Genomic DNA, 21,848 nt, shown 5'->3' with positions numbered 1-21,848 from the left:
AAGGCAAGATGAATCATAGGGAAAGACGGAGGAGGAGGGGAAAGAGGGGGGGGGGGGAAGGAGGGAAGAAAAGGAAAAAAAAGATTCTGCCCAAAAGGGAAGGGAAGGGGAGGGGAGGGGGGAAAGCCACTATCCAAACATCACCCTCGGCTTATATGCAAGTCAATAAGGTTTTCCAGCATTTTGTGGTGAAATTAGATGCCTCGGCTTATATGCGGGTCGGCTTATATGAGAGTATATACCAGACAATTTGCTTGCTGTGTCTGAATGACAGCCTCATCCAGTTCCCTTCCTCAGAGGCAAGATTGTTCCTCTATTTTTCTTTCCTTTTACTGAATGAAGTGCCCTAGTAATGTGTTTTCTTCTTTGCTGTCCCACCCTGTCACAATATGATATTTCGACTGTTGATTCAACCCAGGCACCTGAGGGAAAGGAGCCTGCTTTAACTTAAAAAGCATGAGGGTGTTTTTTTTTAAATTTAAAAATAACAAAATATTTTATTTAATATAGAGAGGAAAGGTAAAAGTATCCCCTGTGCAAGCACCAGGTTATGTTTGACCCTTGGGGTGATACCCTCTAGCGTTTTCATGGCAGACTCAATATGGGGTGGTTTGCCAGTGCCTTCCCCAGTCATTACCGTTTAACACCCAGCAAGCTGGGTACTCATTTTACCAACCTCAGAAGGATGGAAGGCTGAGTCAACCTTGAACTGGCTGCTGGGATTGAACTCCCAGCATCATGGGCAGAGCTTCAGACTACATGTCTGCTGCCTTACCACTCTGCGCCACATGAGGTTCTTATAGAGAGGACAGGTCAGGTGAAATCAGAGGTTGAAATTTCTGAAGAAAAATCAGTACATTCTCAGACTTTATTATTTACATTTATAGACTGCCCTTAATGAATTGGTCCTCTCGGAGCAGTTTTTATATCCATTAGTATCAAATACAATTAAAATCAACTAGTCATTAATAAATACATACAATAATTCTATAAGCCAGATATAATTGGCTAGACCACTCAGGAGACATGGGATTGGATATACATTTATTGTCCTTCTGGTTTGAAGGAAATGTTAGCAAGAATAAAGAGCAGGAGAGGCCCATCAACGTTCTTAAGTTTCACGCTAATGAAAGGTTCTTAAGCTTTTCACAGTGACTTAAATCTTTATGCTGAGAGGTTTTTGTTCCAGTGTTTTCTCCAAATACTCCAATACTCTTTGACTTTTTTGGTTTCCAGAAGGCTGGTATACTCATTCCAGTATCTAAACCCCTTCTCTTGAAACATCAGTACTTGAGTTTTTAACAGACTCATAACATCTTTAAACAGTCACTAATCACATCAGACCATGGATCTCTGCACTCTTCAGAGCTAACTCCCTGTTTGGCTGGTAGGGAAATTCTCCTCTCACTAGACAGTCTTTCCCCTTTCTTTGGCCCGAATGGGAGTCTTCACCTACTTCCCAAACTTCCTTGCCAACTTCCCCTAGTTCTCCTATCTGTGTTACACTGCTCTGAGTTAGGGATGAATTCCAAAATTATCAGTCCTAGAGCTGAAATTGAACTCAATTCTCAGCATCCAGCTCAGTTTTTCTTTGTTCAGAGGATGCCAACCAGTCAGATATCTTGGAACAGCTTGTCATTCAAGGCTTTCTGGCTCTGTGAAGAATTAACCCTTCACAGTATTTTATCTGCTTACACATGACATATAAGCTTTTAATAGTGCAGTTCATCACAGCTTGCAAATAGTTTATACTGACACTGAGTCTCATACATGTAGGAAGGTCCACATAACCTCTTTTCTGAAATTATGTATTTTGTAATTTTTATAAAATGATTGAAAATTCTGTTAGAGATCACAAGGTGAGACTTTCCTTGAGCCAGTAAAGGAAAACAATTTAAATCAAATTTGGGGAGTATGGGTAGTCCTCTACAGCTAAAGTATTAGCTAAGTGTAAATTAGATTAAGGAATACATAAATGTGGCTGCCAAACCGGAATGATGATGATTCATCAAAAACTGGTGCTCAAAACTTTGCTTCCTGATAGATAGCTAAGTGAATTTTGCACTGCAGAAAGGAAACACACATATTTTAGTATGCACACACACACACAAACACCCAAAAAAAGCTATGCATAGCGTCATTGCTACTAGAATAATTCTTCCACCATGGACAGCAGCCAAAATGCTTAGACAAGTATTGGCCCCAAGTGACCCTGCTAATTTGGAGACAAAATCCTTCCAATTAAACTGACAGGACAGCAAAGCCTACTCAGGTTATTTTTAGAAATGTATGACCTGTCTAAAAATCTGTGAGTAAATGCCTAAGGTGTATTGCTGACTGCAATACGTTGTGCCCTGTTTGGTGTGCTGTACCCTGCACCTTTTCCTATGTGCTAGCACGCATCCCCCTTCATTAAAAGCATCTAATGATCAAGGGTGAAGCCATTGACTCTCTGGAACCGTGGGCACATTTTTGTTGTGATTTCTCATAGCTTGCGTTTAAGAAACGGCAACTCTGGGTGTTGCTTTATAGGTCACTAAGACTCATGGACATAATTTTGTGCAGTGCTAATTATTCACACAATTGGGGAACTGCTCACAACATGAAGAATTAAGGAGTTTCTGGCCACACGGGAATTTCTGCTCCCCTAACAAGATCAATCATAGCTATTACTTTCTATCAAAGGACTGTAATCATATGAATTTTCTGCTCTGGCAAGGGGGAAAGAATATGATAATGAAGTCTAATGTATGTATGTTGCTTGCCAATTTATAATTAGGTTGCTATGTCTTTTTCATGCCTGGATATAGGTCTCAGGTTCAATAGCTAGCATTAGTTCTTGATGGATGGCAGACAGAAAGGCTGGGAAGGAACTCTACTCAAAAGTGATATAGTGGTTGATTAGAGCATAAAGATCTGGGAGATCCAGGTTCAAGTCCCCATGCTGTGACGGAAGCTTGCTCGTATGGTTGTTGTCACAAGGAAAGAACAGAACAGTGTAAGCAACTCTGGGTCCCCATTGGAGAAGACAGAGAGGTATAATATATCTAACTTGGAGAGCTGCTCTCACAGTATGGAATAATCTTATTCATGATATTATTATACTTCAATGTTTCTATCTCACCTTTATCTCCAGGGAGCTCTGCTACTCAGATTGCTTTAATTTGTAGGGGGAATTAGCTGAGTGAGAGGAGGGGTATCCAGGATCGCAGTCTGTGTGTATACAGGAGTTTAATTCCTTTGGGGAAACCCCATAAAGAACCAGTCCAGATATAAAAATAAGATGTCTTTATTGCAAGATAATGAAAATAAGATAAAACAGTATATTACATACATATGCAAGCACCTTTATCACACACTAGATACTAAGGAACAAAAGGGGGGAGGGATGTGGAAATTATACTACACCTGTCGTGGAGATAGATGGATCCAGAGAGAGATGAAGTTGGTACACAGCATCTCCTTCAAGAAGTGACATTGGGTGTACAACATACCAAAGAGAGCACACTGAGAACACACATTTTGGGGGTTGTGCAAGGGTCGATATACTGTTTGAAATTCAGACCAGCCCCGGGACTGCCCCACAGGGTGGTACAATGTGATACAAAGTGGTAAGTTATAGATAAATCTGATAGGTGGGTTGGCATGTGAGGTAACTAGAGCGGGAGGTGTGGGGTTGTGTCATGTAAGCCCATCAAGTCAAACAATTCCTTGTCCTGAAGAGATTAAATTTATCTGTGGCTTGGAATCAGAGGAATGTGGATATAAATTATCTGCCAAAATCTATTTAATGGCTCATATTATCTAGTTAGGAAGGGTTCCAGAATACAATATGGATTATTAAAGCAAGGGAGATGCTGCTAGACAAGAGCCACACTGAACAGACAGCTTGGGTTAGAGACAGAACTGGAAATAGACAAGAGATTCCAGTTAGTTCCCAATGGGAAAATGTCCTATCCCAGATGCAAAAGGAATTCCCTCACCTAATGCTTCACATTCAAGGAGCCTGCAAAGCCAGAAGCAATTCCAAGGCTTAAGCAGGTATTTGGGGTCTGTGTTGGGAAGATGAGAACCTGCAGGAAACAGATTGGCCTGACAGCCAGGGGATGAAAAAAAGAGGAGAGCTGCGGTTGGAGAGGCAAATGCAGTGGTGAACACAGAGAAAAGACTGATAGCCAGGAAGAAAAGTATGACATCCATGGAGGCCTGAGAGATAGCAGACAATTCAGGGGAAGGCTGTAGAGAGCCAAGATACCTGTGTTGCTGTGGAGGACCACCAGTGACCCTGGAGGATGACAGCCAAGCACTCAAAGTGGTAAGACCAGGAAGAGGGAGGTTGTGAAGGGACTGGTCAACTTAGGCCCCAGAGACCAATCTGAAATGGTGCCATTCATTCTGCCCACCTTCAGACCCTGCTTCCTCATATTCCTTCACAGGCAGATTTAGTAGGGATGTGCAATTAGAATGAAATCAGTCTTTTTCAGATCCAGGTATCACAAAGCCAAAAAAAAAATGGTATTCCCAATTACTTGGGTTCCATATACTGGTTTGGTATTTGAATGTGTTTTTCCCCGCAGGGATTCTGATATTATTTGCTTTCCTTACGGGGAATCTTTCAAGAGTGTGAAGGGGATGTTTTCTGGGCAGATGGCAACACAATTTCAGCAGAGCTGCTGCTGCCTATCCAAGAAATAACATTTCAAGTGGATGGTTCAGATCTATGCAGCCCTGAACGAGGTGCCTCCAGCCATACTCTGTTGTTTCCCATGGTGGGTGGGGATTCCATGCTTTCTCCTTGACAAAGAATAACCAAAGAGACAAGAGCAAGCAAAGCAACTCAAAGCACACGGAACCAATGAAGAACTGGGGAATCCTAGCAGAAGCAGGGGACAATGGGGCAAGTCTAACAAAACAAATGTCATATCAGGGAATCTATCTCACCATCAAACCAGAGAACCCACTAAGTCAAACCCATTTAACAGGGAAGCTCTTGCAAGCCTTACAATTGCAAACCATAGACTCCAAACCAGTCTAAACAGAAAATCCAACACAAACAGAAAATCTGAAGCAAACCAACCAGAGCCAAAAGAAAAACAATTCTAAGACAAACAAAACTAATTTAAAAGGACAGAAGCAAAGCCAAATCAACATGGCAAAGCCAATCCTAAACCCCAGCAAGACACAAACACAGTAAAATGAAAGAAAACACAGTCTTGGGAGCCCTAAAACACTGGTTTGATATTCCCGTTCAGTCCCGAGATTTTTTGGGATCCATTTCCCAATATCCCAAAACATCCCAGGTCCCCCCCCCCCCGAAGGCCTGAATAAAACAAACCAACCCATGAATAGATTTCTTGCCTGGAAAACTTCAAGCCCATCCCAACAGTTTTATGATCTTTTGTTAGGTGCACGGGATTCCCCTCTCCCCCCAAAGACTACACTGTTAAACTGATTTACCACTGTAAAGGGAAGCAGTTAGCACCAACTTTAATTATCGTATATCGTTTTCATTTCAACTCTATATCTCCCTAAAGTAGAAAACCATTTAAACATTCATTTTCACTGTATCTACTCTGGTGCATTAATGCATTTCAGACCTGACAATACCGATGAAATGACTGTGCTCAAGGTCTATTCTATTTACCCCAAGAGAAATGAAACCTTTCTAACACAGAGAAGTTAAAATGAAACGCTGCTCAGAGGGAGTCATAATCATGGTTGCTTCAACTCTTGTTTCCTTCCTGAACATCTCCTACGATTTGTACTTTTTGGAATTAGTTTATGAAACGAAGGCTGCAATCTTATTCCAATATTTTATTACCTGCTAGGCATGCTCCTGGGTTTAAGTCCCACTGAATTAAATGGTTTTTACCACTGAGTCAACATCTATGGGATCAGGCTGTATATTGAATATAACCGTACAAATACCAAGAGACCTATATTAACATCTAATATTGTACAACATGCCCTACTACAGCTGTCTTTACCCACTAATTCCAGTGGTCACTAAGGATCTAAACGAGATCTTAGGCTTTACTGAAAGTCAAGTGTCAAAAATGTGAAAATTGCACAGATCACCACCAAAACTTAAATACTCCTGAATGTGAATGATATATCCAATTGCTTTGATGACAACCAATTGCTTTGTGGACAAAGACAATGTGATGAAATCGCTATGGAATACATTTTGATGCAATGACCACAGAATTTACGTTCCAAGTGATGGGAGTATTATTGTACCTATAGGGGGGGGAAAGTAACAAGACCATATCCAAATTATTTGGTATTGTCATAACTCAGTAAGGCAGATCAGGCTGAGAGCATGAAACAATTACCAACCAAACTTCATGACAAAGAAGACTTATGAATTTAAACATTGCACATTCAATCCACTACACTCGCTTCATGGTAGGGGCATGCATTTGGGTAACCCCAAACTGAAAATATACCCCCAAAACATCTTATTGGTAATTTTCAGGTATATTTTGATACCCCAAATGTATCTAGGATTTTTAAGGAGAACCAGGAACCCCCCCCCCCCCCAGTCCTGGACATATGCGGGAATTACTGGCAAACCCAAAGAACAGCTGAGGAGACAGAGCAGATAGCCCCCAAACAGCTAGGCAGTGGGAGCATTCTTAAACACCTATTTAAGTGTGCAGCAGAAAAAAAGCCAACAAGAGCGCTCCTTACTGGCTCAGCTAGGACTCTTTTGGCCTAACCAAACCGCTACAGAGAGCTCCTGGTGCTTTGTAGTCTGTGTTTGGTGATCAAGTTTCAAGCAGGCTGCCAAGCAGCACCTGCAGGGAAAGTTGTCCCCACAGGATTGGTGGTTTCGTGAGTTCTCTGTGGAAGTTTAAAGAGACCACCCAAAAGAAGCCCAGCTGAACTACCTCTCAGCTGCTTTGTTTTCCTTGATATTTTTTGGTTCAGGCTTATTGGATCCCCCAAAATCAAGATTTTTGAAAAATCCCAGATTTGAATACTTTACTGGTATTGGGACCCGGGGTTTTTCGGGTCCAATACACCCTAACAAGAAATACCAAGAAAAAAAATTGCACACCCCTGCTCCACAGCTTATTCATGTGGTGAATAGAACTGAAATAATAGAGCACAGAATACATGGGAATCTCTAAAATCTTCAAGAACATTCATACCATCTGGCAAAATACCACAAAATAAATAATCCCCAAGCAATCATCATGACAAGCACACTCCCTCCAAGAACGTACAGAGCCACTGTATGTCATGGTTAGAGTGTCAGAGTAGGATCTAGGAGTACCAGGTTCAAATCCCCACTCTGCCACAGAAGAATGCTGGGTGATCTTGCGCCAGCCACACACATTCAGGCTAGGTTACCTGACAGGGCTATTGTAAAGATAAATGGAGCAGAGAAAGGTCATGTGAGCTCTTTCATCCCTCCATTGGGGGAAGGGAGGGCAGTGTAAAAATGAAGGAAATTCTACAAGCAGGTAACTGACAAAAAGGTTCAGGTTAAAGGTAAAGACAGTCTATGAGATTTGCAGATGGATATTTACATAGAGTTCACAGAAAGGTGGATTTTACAAATTATTCCTTCATCCAGAAAGGCACTGTAAGATGTTTCTGAACGGTCCACATCCATTCCACAGCAGGTGCCCCTGCAGGTGCCCCTGTCAGCACTATTAAGTTCTGAACACAACATTAAGCCATTTCCCTCCTTGGGGCAGTCATTTACCCAACAACTGTTTTGCTGAGCCACTGGATTTTGTTAACACAATGGCAACAACTTCAATTGGAAAACGCCTGGAGTAATCCAAGTAAGTTCTCAACAATAGATAAATATTGAAGACTATAGTTTTTGTGTGCAATATTAGAACAAAGTTTTAGCAAATTGCATTAGACTTCTGATAGCATGTCCAAGTAAGAGTGCAAATTTCCCTCACCAAGGAAGTTACTAAACAGAACATACTTGACAATTCCAGGGATTCAAGCTCACCAGATTCAAGATAAATGGGAGCTCCTAGAATCATAGAATCATAGAATCATAGAGTTGGAAGGGGCCATACAGGCCATCTAGTCCAACCCCCTGCTCAACGCAGGATCAGCCCTAAGCATCCTAAAGCACCGTCAGGAAGAACTGGGGGGAGGGGGAGATAAGAGCATTGGATTGGATGCTATGAATTTGTTCTGCTAAAGAACAGCCTTCTTCCAACAGATGTGTCCCTACCAAAAGAAGGCCCCAGGGCTAACAGAAAGCATTCACAAGATCCAATGTGTGGACTACAAACATCATTTAAAATTCATATTTGGATACTATCACTAGTGCGAAGCCAAAAAAGATAAATCTGAAAAAACATTGAGTTCTTGCTTCTCAAAAGCAGCAGAGCTGCATTAAAGAACATGTGATGACACTTCAGAAATTTTAAAACCTGCCACTTTTTAAAGATTTTATTGTTAAATAAATATATGTGCGTGACCTATGCATCATACAGATTATCATCTGAATTGGTCAATATCTCAGCAACTAACATATCAGAACACCATGGCTTCCAAGCCATCTTCCATAAACTTCTTATAGAGGGCCATAAACTTGGCCACAAATGCCTCCAGGTGATAAATGGATTTGCTCCCCAGCTGCAATCGGTGCTCATAGAAGGCTGCCATCTGAGCTACTTCCCCTTTCAGCTGCCCATCACAGTTGTTGAGGAGTTCAGACAGAAGCCCCTACGAAAAGTAACACAAAGCAACATTCAAAATTTGTTTAGGTTTCAGATTCGTGAAGCCATCCTCTCGGATGACAGTTACTAATACCTAGCAAGAGGATACACACATATAAGCTTTTTTAAACCACACTTCCAAAAAAGGTATTTAGTATATACAGCAATGGACAACACTAGTCCATTAATTTAATGCACTAGGATCTCAGCATGGCATCCATCAGAACATTTCGGTGGATGGAAAAGATTTCTATTTCACTGTGCATCATTTCACTGCCTGCCCCCTCCTGCAGCAGCCCAAATTGTCATAGAAATGCTGGGGGGAGGGGAGAACAGCATGAAGTGGGGAGCTGAAGGTTTGATATGGGCCGGAAGGATGAGCAAAAATGGTCCTTCTCTTGTATACATGGAAACTCAGCAATGGATCTCAAGCCAATGCCTACAAAGGAATCTAATAGAAATGAGAAGTAACTTGGGGTGCTTTCCAAGTATATAATGAAATAAATGATCTGTCTCATTTCCAAGCACTCAGTCCACCAACAATATTCATTCTAGCATATTTGGCTGCAAAAAAACATATATGCACACAGTTTAGAATCATTAACAGAAAGGTTTTAAAAGTCAAGAGAAGTATAAAATCTGCAGTGTTTGCACACGATCTCAGTGGAAGCCTCAGGGGTCCTACAGTGTGCATTAAACTGTCTATAAGTGAGGAGGTAGCTAACCAGGTAGATTTGAACGTGCCTTTATTCCTTTCTTCATCTGCCCTTATTCTAAACCCTAGCTTGTACAACAGCAGCAACAGCACATCCGTGTGAATTCAACAGAAAGTAGAGTTTTAATGCTGCTTCTTTTTGCACAGTTTTCTTCTTTGAGAAACCCTCGCTGGTGATCTTACAGCATAGGACATTTGCTTCATTTTCCACTGATTTTGGGGCATCCAGCACTCACTGTGTTTGTTTTGAGTTAAAACAAAACTAATTTAATCTGAAGAGAGTTTTTTTCTCCTCCTCATCCTGAGAAATGTCATTCAGGGAGAACCTGACACTGTCTGCCAGATCTAAATGTAAACAATTGCTGATGTTTCATACAGGAAATATTCATGCTCTAGTTGGACATCACTTCAGATCATTGTTTAGGACCTAAACACAGCAGGCAAATCAGTTTAGAGCTGGTTTGGTTTTCTGGCCATTCACAATTGTAAGTTCATGGTCATCTCCATAGGTCAGCAGCCTCTGAAGGTGGAGCAACACCCATAATTAAGGCTTGTCCATATGTCATATGTGTTCCCCAAAGAGCTTTAAGATCTACAGACCAAAATCTGCTCAGGATCCCTAGCCCCAAGGACTTGGCCTCAACCAAGGCCAGGTCTTATTTGGCCCTGGCCCTGGCCCTGGCCCTGGCCTGGTTGAACGCTCTCCCAAATGAGATCAGAGCCCTGTGGGACCTTAATCAGTTCTACCAAGCTTACAAAATGCAGTTGTTCTGCCAGGCCTATGGTTGAGACCAAAACGACATCTGGAAGTGCTGACCTCCCTGCTGGAAATCCACCAAATTTACTCCAGCTAAAGGGTCTCATGACCACCCCCTTTCCCCTTCTGATAAGGTAGTGAAAATCAGGCAATATTGATGTTCTAAATTCATTTAGTTAAGTTTTATCTTGGATTTTATTCTATTTATGCAATTTTGATTGTTGTAACCTACCCTGAGTCGCCTGAGAAAGGGTGAGCAAAAAATATCTTATTATTAGTTCAGAAAACATGACAAACCATAGTACTTTTATAAAATTATTAATTTTCAGCCAGAATGTCTCCCCAATTCAAATCTGTAACCATCTTTCCCCTGTGCCATTTATTACTGGCCTCAATTACTAAACCACTTAAGAATCTTTATTAAGTTACCTTTATTATAATCTCCGGAGGAATGCAGTGGGTCAAGAGTTCATAAAGTCGTCCACGAACCTCTAGCAACCTATTAGAATAAAACCGATTGAAGCATGATTTGAGCTGTTAAATTTAAATAAAATACTATTTAGCAGAGAAGGATGCGATAAAATATCTTTTTAAAAAAGTTTTAATTTCAGTCACCGTAGCATTTTTGTTGCTAACAGCCAGTAAGAATCTGTTTTCTTGTACTCTGCTCAGATAGATATTAATTAAAATGCAGCAGCTACAATTTGAACTACAGTCAAGAAGATTCAGCATTTGAGAACATTAGACACAATTCACAGACGTTTATCCCCCCCCCTTTCCCTTTAAAAATGCTAAGCACCATAAAATCAGCTATGTTCAAAGGACTCATCCTTCTGTTATTTCCACACACACTTTTAGGCCTCTACAGCAGAATCACCACAGACAAATAAATTAACATCTCAACAGCTCATCATAGTTGAAGTGGCTTGTAAATCAATATACATCAATAAGGATAAGGAAGAAATAATAAAAGGTGTCAAGAATATGCTGACAATATGAATTAGCTGGAGGGAAGACAAAATAAAATCTAGAAATGATTGCCCAATCAAGCAACTGTGATGCTGAGCAGCTTGATTTCAACCCAATGCCACAAACATATCATCTACCTTCCAAGTGTGTTTGCTTAAGGCATTAATTACTTTTATTTGGGTTCCTGTAGAAGTGCAGCTCCCAAGCCATTGTATGCACTAGAAATCCAAATAAAACATAATTTAGTGTTTCAAGACTTCCAGTGGGGAAGGGAGAGGGAGAGAAACTACCATGCTGCTGTTCTTATGACATTTTAAAAATTTAACTCGGGAAATGTTTAGGATGTCAGCTCACTCACCCTTGGTGGTTTGGGATTTTTAAAAAAACACCCTGAGAAGTATTTTTTTTAGGATTTGGAAGTGACAGATTGTGATCTCTGTAAAAAAAAACCCCGAACACTACTGTGATTCTATTCTCTAAGCAGCAGTTTTTCTTGCAGCTTCAACCTATGATCAATCAGGGAATGGCTCTGCAATTTCTAAGCAACAGCCAAATCGTGACAAGCTTCTCTTGCACAACCTGATCTAATAAAAGAAGTCCTGAAGTGTCTGTCTGACAACCAGGAAATCAGCTGCAGCAGCCATTAGTAAGCCTTGCTAGCACAATATTTGTCTCCTGTTGGTAATATGAAGGGACAAGATATTTGTGCCTTGAATCCTACAAAATTCCACTCCCCTCCCCTCAAATGCTTTGTTTCAAAAACTAGCTAGTGATATAACCAAGGCCACACCACCAGTCAAAGGGTCAGATCTCACAAATCACCAGGGGAAGTTGCTTATAATCATAGGTCTTTCTCACATCCCTGTCCACCCCCAAAGTCTCTCCCAAACCCAGGAAAATTTGCTCCTGTGGAGCACAGGACTCAAATAGCCTAATAGCCAAAAAGACTGGGAGGCTGCAGTGAGCAATAGAGACTGGCATGAACTGGCTCATGGACAAAAGTTTGTGCTGAATTTTAGTTGGTTTGTAGTTCACTAAGTGATATTTGTGAACTGAAGAGCCACCATAAACTTTCAAGAATTTTAAGCCTGTTAGTTGTGGCTCTAAGCCATCTAAACCTCTGCTTTCTCCTCCCCATAAAAAGCAGTCAGGAGCAGAAAGCAAGGGTCAAACTGATGCACATTGGTTTGGTTTGCAAAACAGACTACTAGTTCAAATTGAACCTCAAAAATACAGCTCATGTGGCGATTAGGAACAGAATGAAATCTGCAATTTCTGTGACTTCCACCAGTGTAGCTGTGCTGACAGAAGAGAGAGCAGAAAGCAACTTTGTCTACTTCCCCTGTTCTATTTTGATTCTGCATGTTGCAGACAAAGAGAACATAAAGGTTTCCTAAATATGTAAGATGAATACAGAAGGTAATTCTTGTTCAAATCTCAATCATACTGCCTCGTTTCTGAATTTTGGACCTCTACAAATGAGACAATACTGGAAAAATAACAGAAACAATGACGAAGCTTTAGAAAGATCAGCAGCAGAACGTGTGACTCACAGCAGCAAAGAGTAAAACGCTCCAAAATTCACTGTGACATGCTGTCATTATATTTTTGCCAACACGCTGAATCAAAAGCTGGGTAAATGTTTGGCAGCTTTAACGGCATTCAGACAGCAATGAATTGGTGCTAATACCACTGCTGAAAATGGGGAGGAAAATGCCATAGCCCTGCACAAACAAAAAAACCTGTCCTCATAAATTCCAGTGGGAATTACATCATTGCCCCGAACAAGCAACTCTGGTCTGCAACAGCAGGGCCTCACTCAGATTCCACCCTGCAAATGGGCAAAATCCACAACTGCTCAAAACTTAGAGGGGTCCTCGCTCAGTGGTAGAGCATCTGCTTGGCATGTAGAAGATCCCAGGTTTAATCTCTGGCTTGTCCTGTTAATGGATCTGGCAGTAGGTAATTTGAAAGATCTCTGCCTGAGACCCTAGAATGCTCCTGCCAGTCTGAACAGACAATACTGACTTTGATGGATCGATTCAGTCTAAGCCAGCTTCATGTGTTCATGCCCATACATGTGTATTCTCTGTCATGGCCACCGCCTTATGCAATGGCCTGCCTAATGGCAGGAGGCTCATATCCTCCTGGCTTCCGCACACTGTGCATGGTGATCTGATTATCTGTGTTCCTTCTTCCCACCTACAATTTTAGAAAACTGGACAGATGCTTGTAATATATAGCTGGTGGCAGGGAGAGAACCATACACTGACAAGGTAAAGCATAAAGCATGATTTCATGATCAAGACTTAATATTAGCATTCTAATGTAACTATCTCCCACATGCTTTAAATACAGTTCTTAGAAATCAGCATTTAAGTACCACAGCACATGGCTAGAATCAGAAAACTGTGTCATGTTTTGCATTGCATTTACAATGGCTTTCAACTACAGCCCAGTGTAGTCACCTACTTCTGAGGGGTTTGCTGACTGACAATGGCATTTGCTGTCTCTCTCAGATAGACCTCCCAGTCAGTCTCAGAAATATCTTGATCAGGAGTGAAAGGACACCTACGAAGAAGAAAAAAAAAGGACACTCATGATTTGCTTAAAACAAAGCAGAAAGCAAAAACTTTACCCTGGACTGTTTGACTTACTGCTGGACTCTGCAAGCCTCGCACATCAGAAGGGCCTTTCGGAGGTTTCTCCCAGACTTTTCTGCAATCCTCTGAGCCAGTTCTGGAGGAAGAACTAGGCCCTCCTTCTTACAGACACTGGACAATACATTGCAGATCTAGAAGTTCAACAGGAGAGTGAATTGTTTGGACCAATAGCTGAGTGTTCTACAAAAGCTTGCACTGACTTTTCAAAGATACAAGTATTTTCCTTGGGAGACAGTCATAGGGAAGATGGTTCTGTTAACTGGAAGGCACACAGGGACTGACTTTCTACAGATCATGCTTGAGGTAGTATGTTTCGGGCATTTGTTCCCTCATTTTTGCCTGCCCCAACTATTTGCCTTGGCAAGAAGCCCTGGGCGCTAGAGAAGAGGCACCAACATAGTATTTCCTGTGCATGCTTTTCCACAGAGGGAGTGAAGGACACAAGGAATGGTTCCTTCCTATAGTCTCCTGGTCACAAACAAAATCAACAGCAAACTACTCTCTGTGCCCCTTCAGGCAGAAGAAATAAAGCCAAAAATGACAGTGTTGCTATCAGTCACAGATTGCATGGTACATTTGGCACTTGTCACTAGTAACTAATAATTACAGAGCTGGTTAACTGCTGTAATATATAACATGCACCCAGAGACCACTATGCAATCTGGCCCAGAATTTACCAACATTAGCTCCCACAATACAGAAAAAATGTGGAAGTTTCACTTAAGGTTTTAATGAACCATGGTGGTTAACAGCATCAGATCTGCTCTCCCAATAGTCAATCTAAATCTGAGCTTACTTATGAACTCTTCCAAGATCCTCACCAGCTCTATTTTGAGCCAGTTTGGTATAGTGCTTAGCATTAGGCTAGGATTTGGGAAACCCAGGTACAAATCCCCATACTACCATAGAAGCTTGCTGGGTGACCTTGGGCAGAAGTTACCCGCTCTGCCTAATCTACCACACAGGGTAGTTGTGAGGATAAAAGAGGAGACGAGAACAATGCAAGCTGCTTTGGGTCCCCACTGGGGAGAAAGGCTGGCTATGCATTAAATGAATAAACAAATGGAATATGGGCATGTATCAACCTTTTACATGGCAAAAACTACAAAATGTGCATGTGAAGTATGCTCAGTTCTTACAGAAGTGCTATATACACTCTAAGTACTGTGTAGACATTCTTAGATGAAAAAGCTTGAATGTCAAAAAAGACACTGAACCAACATTCCTAAAACAAAGATTTTTCTATATTAGTAACATATTTGCTTAAACTACACTGGATAATTAGTTCACATTTGTCAAAACCTACATCTTCAGTGCTGGGGGCAGGCACACGAACTGCCAAGCACCTGCTTCTGATAGGTGCTATGACTTTTGATGTGGAATTGCAACACAGAATTAGTCTACAGGTGGCCATATACTTCTCCATGGTTCGTCGCAATGCATGCTGGGCATCTTTGGTAAGTTTGTCCACTTCTGTCAACAGCACCACTAAAACCAAACAGAAAGTAACTTTTTACGACAGTAGGTACATAGTGAACTTTAATAACACTTTTTTGTTTTTGTTAAGTGAGAAGTCTTGTCCGACCCATCGTGACCCGATGGACAATGATCCTCCAGGCCTTCCTGTCCTCTACCATTCCCCGGAGTCCATTTAAGTTCACGCCAACTGCTTCAGTGACTCCATCCAGCCACCTCATTCTCTGTCATCCCCTTCTTCTTTTGCCCTCAATCGCTCCCAGCATTAGGCTCTTCTCCGGAGAGTCCTTCCTTCTCATAAGGTGGCCAAAGTATTTAAGTTTCATCTTCAGGATCTGGCCTAAGAAGCAGTCAGGGCTGATCCCCTCTAGAACTGACCGGTGTGTTTGCCTTGCAGTCCAAGGGACTTCAACCCCAAAGCTTTTAGCTGAAGTCAAATACAATGGACCAGAGGAAAAATGTCATGATCTGGATGGCCCAGACTACTCGGATTTCTCAGATCTCAGAAGGTAAGCAGGGTCAGCCCTAGTTGGTACTTGGATGTGGACCACCAAGGAATACCAGGCTCACTACACAGAGGCTTACTACACAGAGGCAGGCAATGGCAAACCACCCCTGAATATCTCTTGCCTTAGGGGTCAGCAAGTAACAGCTATGGGAAAACCAGCGGGATCAGCCTCACCATGTAGTTAGACTATTCACACAGACACCCTAGTAGTGTCTAAATATAGTATTAAGCAGTGCTACTTGTATAGCTAGCACACAAATTTGCCAAATAAACAGCCCAGTTTAACCTGTTTTTGTCCCCTACATCTTTAAGATTTCTGGAAATGTTGCATCTCCAAAAAGAACACAAAAGGAGCTGGAGAACATAATGTGAAAGAGTGAACCAAAACTAGGGACATGTTTGATCTTGTAAAACCAATTTAGAAACCCTTTTTTAATAGGTGTATTTCTCATTTACAGACCTTTAAAATCTCGTTGAGTGCTTGTCTCAAGTTGCTGTGATTGTGCTACCGTCTTCAATAATTCCTGAATCACCACCCGGTCACTGTTTCCTGCATCGCTAAAAAAAAGTTCAGATACAAACACTTGGAGGTAAGAGGTTTGCCCCATCAATTACAAAACTTTCTGTCTAATTCTATGTATGCTGACTTTGAAGTCAATCTCACCTGGGTCAATAGGCTTTACTCCTCTCAAAGTTCAATTTCATCTATTCTGTACAGATTCTGGTATGGAACTATCTCGCAGGGAACACCAATGCATACACGGAGCTCCCATGTGAGCATAAAATTCTTAGCTTTGTTGTGCAGAGGAAAGCTCCATACATAACAGCATGTGTATGTAGAGTTGTCAGCAACCCCAAAGCACACTGTAACCTACTTTGGGCTACCACTGATAGCAGGGAAGGCAAGGTATAAATAGTTATTCTTATCCATTGTTGCTCCTCTATATATTTATGAACCAGCCTGGGGGGTGGGACGTGTCCGGCTGTCCAAGTTAGAATAGGGCCAATCAGGGTACAGCCAGCTTTGCCCTGATTGGCCCTGGCCCTGCAGCTCCCGCCCTCCGTCCCTGGACTCTAGCCTCTTTGCTCTCAGATGCCTCAGTGCCTGGAGCCAGCAGCAGGTAAGGGGAGAGGGCCCTGGGCAAAAGGTCGTCGTGGAGGGCCTCCTAACGAGGGCCTCTTGGCCTGCTAGGCTGGGCCTGCTGATGAGGGCCTCCCGGCCTGCTGACTGCCTGCTAAGGAGCTCTGTCCTGCCTGCTAAGGAACTCTGTGCAGGCCCTGATAACGAGCTGCCCAGCCCCCACCTGCCCCACTTGATCTGGCTGCAAGCTGCAGCCCAAAGCCACCTTAAGCTGCCTGGCCAGGGGCCAGGGGAGGGGACCCTTTCAAGGCCTGTTCTTAGGAACGGGCTTTGATGCTAGTTGTATAAATAAAACAAGGAAAATCTGTGCTCACTAAGGAGCTCCAAGTATCCCCAATCTTCAGAAACACTGGAGTAAATCTAGCATCTATATCAATTGTTTCAAACTTAAAACACCAAGACGCCAATTGAAAAAGGAACACTGTCAACTAGAGCACATGCTAAAGATGAAACAAAATACAGATGTTAAGGCTGGCTTTTCCAGCATTCTGTCTTTTAGCTTAAAAACCATGAGTATTACATATTCTAAGAAAGATCACATCAAATGATTATCACATATTATCTCTGGACTTTGGCAGAACCTTTTTTTTTTTTTTTTTTGCAGGAAATAGATCTGGGCAGTTTCTAGTTAACATTCCTGAACCACACAGAAAGAGCAATTCAAAATGCCTGATATCCATCATCCATGCAAAACAGCTGGTGTCCCTCCCTTCTGGGGGAGAGAAATTAAAACAACATCTTTAGCTGGCTCAAGTTGTCCTTGTATTAATCCAGACATTTCTGGTTCTTTCAAAAAGATCTTCTTTGTCTAATTAACATTTATTGAAGATTTGTTTTGTTTTTTTAAAAACTGAATTTGTAAATATAGAATTCTACCTTTTCTACAGCCTGTATTAATACAAACATGCATTCCTTTTTTATTGTATGTTACCTTGGGTTAACTTCAAGATGATAGTTGCTTGCAATAGTACTAATTTCAATTTTCTTTTTGGAAGGTGCCTGAAAAGTAAAAATACAAAATACAGTTAAACTTCACAGGTCAACACTTAAAAAACTTAACTGAAATCAATGGGCATTCACATAGGAAGAGTACAAAATTCATGGTCAACCACTCAAAATAAACGTTTTAGAGCTTAGTGGCATCAAGGCCATAGGCAACAAGAAAATTGCTGAGACATGGAGATACATACATAGCGTGAAAGGAGAACAAGTATATTACAGTGCACCAGAGGAAGGAATCACAGTTCAAGAACATCACAGGTGGAGAAAATAACTGTGATGGTAAGTACAGATCTCAGCCAGTTTATATTAATCAGAGATGCTTATGGAAAACACTAAATCATCATCATTCTGATTTAATTTGCAACAAAGTGGCAATCTTTACCCTTCCTTCTATGCCTATATTAACATTTTGCTACTTTTGAATTTTTCGGATAAGGAAACACCCTCAGCCAGCAATTCATAACATGATGACTATGGGAACCACAGAACCCACAGAGACTTTTCCTGGTGGCTGCCAAATGGTTTTAGAAAGAGGCTGGGGCCAGGAAGGGCTGTTGCCCAGCTGGCTTTCTGACTGACCACTGGAGATCTGACTGGTTGTTTAGATTTCTGAGAAGTTGTTTTGGCAACAGCTGCCACCATAGCACAAGGTCCTTCTCTATATAACTGAAAAAACTCTGTATGCATTAAAATATTTTAAACAATATGTTCATTTTAAAAACTTCCTTTAAAACAGATATTCTCCCTGAAATGTTGAAGATTTAAAATTAGAATGATGACCTCCCTAATATTTTATGGTTGCCTCCGTCTCTTCATATGAAGAAAAGTTGGTTCTTATATGCCGCTTTTCTCTACCTGAAGAAGTCTCAAAGCAGCTTACAATTGCCTTCCCTTCCCTCTCCCTACAACAGACACCCTGTGAGGTAGGTGAGGCTGAGAGTCCTGATATTACTGCTCGGTCAGAACAGCTTTATCAGTGCTGTGGCGAACTCAAGGTCACACAGCTGGCTGCATAAAGAAGAGTGGGGAATCAAACCTGGCTCACCAGACATCCACACTCTTAACCACTACACCAAGCATTTAACCAAGAGGATGAATGGATGAATAAGAACAACATCTATAACTGTCCTGGCTTTTAATTCTGTTGAATGACATGCTCAACGTCTGCACTGTATTTTTGACACTTAAGAGTAACTTTCATGAGAAATTCTTACTGTTATATTTTGATGCTCAATCCTCAGCTTCTCGACTCCAGCACCATACAACTCCCTCAGCAAACACATTATTCTGGTCTTTTTTCCTGCACCAGAGGGTCCATACACTAACAAATGAGGAAAGTCACCACATTGAACCTGTCAACAAAACACAGAAAAACACTAGGGGTGGTTCCTTGTAGTTATAAGTAGCACTATTTTAAAAATGAACGAAAGAAACAAACACTTTCTCATACCCAATTCTAAAAACCAGTATTTATATTTAGACAAGAATACGTTATGAGCCTCTTCTGGCGCAGAGTGGTAAGGCAGCGACATGCTGTCTGAAGCTGTCTGCCCATGAGGTTGGGAATTCGATTCCAGCTGCCGGCTCAAGGTTGACTCAGCCTTCCATCCTTCCAAGGTCGGTAAAATGAGTACCCAGCTTGATGGGGGGGGGGGTAAACGGTAATGACTGGGGAAGGCAGTTGTATTGAGTCTGCCATGAAAACGCTAGAGGGTGTCACCCAAGGGTCAGACATGACCCGGTGCTTGCACAGGGGATACCTTTACCTTTGTGAGGTAGATTTGGTGAAAACATCGCCACTGTTCATAGGTTGGTAAAGATTTTTTCCAGACATAAACCCAGGTTGACTCTTTGCTCTGCACAGGATTATATGCATGGGCTGGTGCTGTTAAATTAATAGCTTTGATTGCCATTTATAAAGCAGAGCTGCCACTCTACAAACTATAAGGTATATTTTAGGATCCACCAATTCACAACACTAGTTTATGTAAACTTAGAACAATACTCGGTTTAGTTTAGGGTTAATACATCTTGCATTCCAGAAGCAGGTCTGTCATGCATCACAAGAAGTCTACGCTTGGACTCTTTGTCAGATGAATTACTTTAACCCCACAGCTCTTCACTTTGCAATGGAAAACCTGCATCATAAATCACCGCATGAGTACACAATATACTCATACTTCATTTCAGGCATACCAAACATCAATCCAGCAGCACCAGGATAGCAGTAAATAAATCCCAGGGCAGGAACCCTGGGATATATCACCTTTCTATAAGCAAACTCTCAAGATGAGCAATACCATCTAGAGTCAGAGAGCATAAACTTTGCAACGGGAGAAGCAGCTACTGAATGACATGTAGTTAAGCATCCTTAAAGTTGCCCTGGATTTGAAGCTCGATTCAATGTGTGATTACTTAGAAGTAGAGATTACACACAATGAAGTTTGCACAGGACCGTACCCTTAGATCTGATCCACACCTGCAGAAGCACAAGGCAGCAAAACAGACTGCTCTTGGATTACAAAAGTTATGAACGGATTATGAATTAGGGCGGAACTCTCTGCACACGCCCAGTATACCTCTTTACCATCACTTCAGATATTCCAGGAATCAACTTTGACTGCACGAACTATCTTTAGGGTCGCGCTATGGCACTAAAGTAAAGTTAAGTAGTGACAATAAGAGGTCCAGAATTGGGGCGGGGTAGGGAAGAGAGCCTGGGTGCTCCGGGAGCTCGCCTCCTGCAGCTCACCAGGTTGCGAAGCTGTGCCGCCTGCTCCCGGTGATAGTCCAGTTTGCTGAGCGAGCTCGGCCGGTACTTATCTACCCACAGGCTCATGGCCACCTCCCGCCTGGCAGCACGGAAGGAATGGAAAACAAAAATGCGCGCTCTTCACCGCCAAGATCTCCCGCCTAGGAAAGACAACAACTCGGTCATACGTCACTAAGCGCATGCGCCCCAATTCCTTAAGCGTGTGTTTTAGGGCCGCGACATCTCACTTTTGCCGGTTTCAGTCCGGCTTGATCCCGCCTCCTACGGTGGCCTTCTTGGGATAAAAAAATAAAAAGTCGCAGACCGTGGGTTGGGACGAATGATTTCATGCACTGAGAAGATCAGCGCAGCTGCTGCCGCGCTCTGTTCTGTTCCCATGGCAACTTGCCGGCAAGGGTGTCTGGCAGTTTCCGGGGGAGGGCGGAAAGCTTGCCAAGGTTCTCTCTCGTGTAAGGTTGCGAGCAGACGAGAGTGGCTCGTTCGACCTTTACGCTGCGCTGCATCTAGTAAAGTGAGCTCTGACTCACACACAAAAATACCACGGAATAAATTCAAGACTTCTGTTTTATGTTATTCTGTGCTGAAGCGCTAAGGAGGATGGTGCTGTTTGTTCCCGACAGGAACAGTCCCACCTGGTTCAGAACAAAGACCCTTGTAGTTGAACGGCTTCTTTCCTACAGTGCAGTGGGGAGGACGCCACAAGGTAGTCATAAATAAAGTCACCAGCCCGCCGCCAACCCCATTGTATAATGCTAGCATCTCTCATTCTGGGTCAGATGGGTGGGCATGTTGGGCTGAGTGACAGGAAAAAGTTTGAGTCCGTGGCAGCTATATATAAAGGTTGGCAAAGTCTGGACAAAGAGGTCCGCTTTCATGGAAAATAAATGTTTGAGGGAAGAAATGTGTGTAATTTGTTTTGTAAAGCCAGCACTGACCAATGCTTTCACACCGGCAGTCAACACATTCTCTTGCAACAAGCTGTGCGGTTGCCAGGTCTAGAGTGAAAAACTGGAGATTTTGAGATAGAACCTGGGGAGGATAGGGATCTCGGGGGGTACAATGCCTCAGAGTCCACCCTCCAAAACATCCATGTCTAGTGTCTGTAGTCTGGAAATTAACTGTAATTCTAGGTTGTAATTCCCAGG

General features: G+C 42.2%; 1 protein-coding gene across 3 annotated transcripts; it reads right to left on the bottom strand.

Moving 5' to 3' along the window:
• Window positions 1-3,273: 3,273 nt before the first annotated feature.
• On the bottom strand, window positions 3,274-21,087 carry RFC3 (replication factor C subunit 3). Of its 3 annotated transcripts, none has more exons than XM_077341852.1 (9): window positions 20,931-21,087; window positions 19,145-19,282; window positions 17,860-17,927; window positions 16,248-16,345; window positions 15,110-15,291; window positions 13,798-13,934; window positions 13,613-13,711; window positions 10,601-10,670; window positions 3,274-8,706 (listed from the first exon to the last, which is right to left on the bottom strand). In XM_077341852.1, the coding sequence occupies exons 1-9, from the start codon at window positions 21,030-21,032 to the stop codon at window positions 8,515-8,517; spliced, it is 1,086 nt and encodes a 361-aa protein (XP_077197967.1). In that variant the 5' UTR covers window positions 21,033-21,087; the 3' UTR covers window positions 3,274-8,514. The 3 variants fall into 3 exon arrangements, with proteins under 3 accessions (XP_077197967.1, XP_077197968.1, XP_077197969.1); XM_077341853.1 differs by lacking the exon at window positions 20,931-21,087 and adding an exon at window positions 20,683-20,906; XM_077341854.1 differs by lacking the exon at window positions 20,931-21,087 and adding an exon at window positions 20,510-20,670.
• Window positions 21,088-21,848: the final 761 nt, after the last annotated feature.

This window comes from Paroedura picta, chromosome 6, assembly GCF_049243985.1.
Source record: "Paroedura picta isolate Pp20150507F chromosome 6, Ppicta_v3.0, whole genome shotgun sequence".
NCBI lineage: Eukaryota > Metazoa > Chordata > Lepidosauria > Squamata > Gekkonidae > Paroedura > Paroedura picta.
This window is presented reverse-complemented; position numbering and strand designations above follow the sequence as displayed.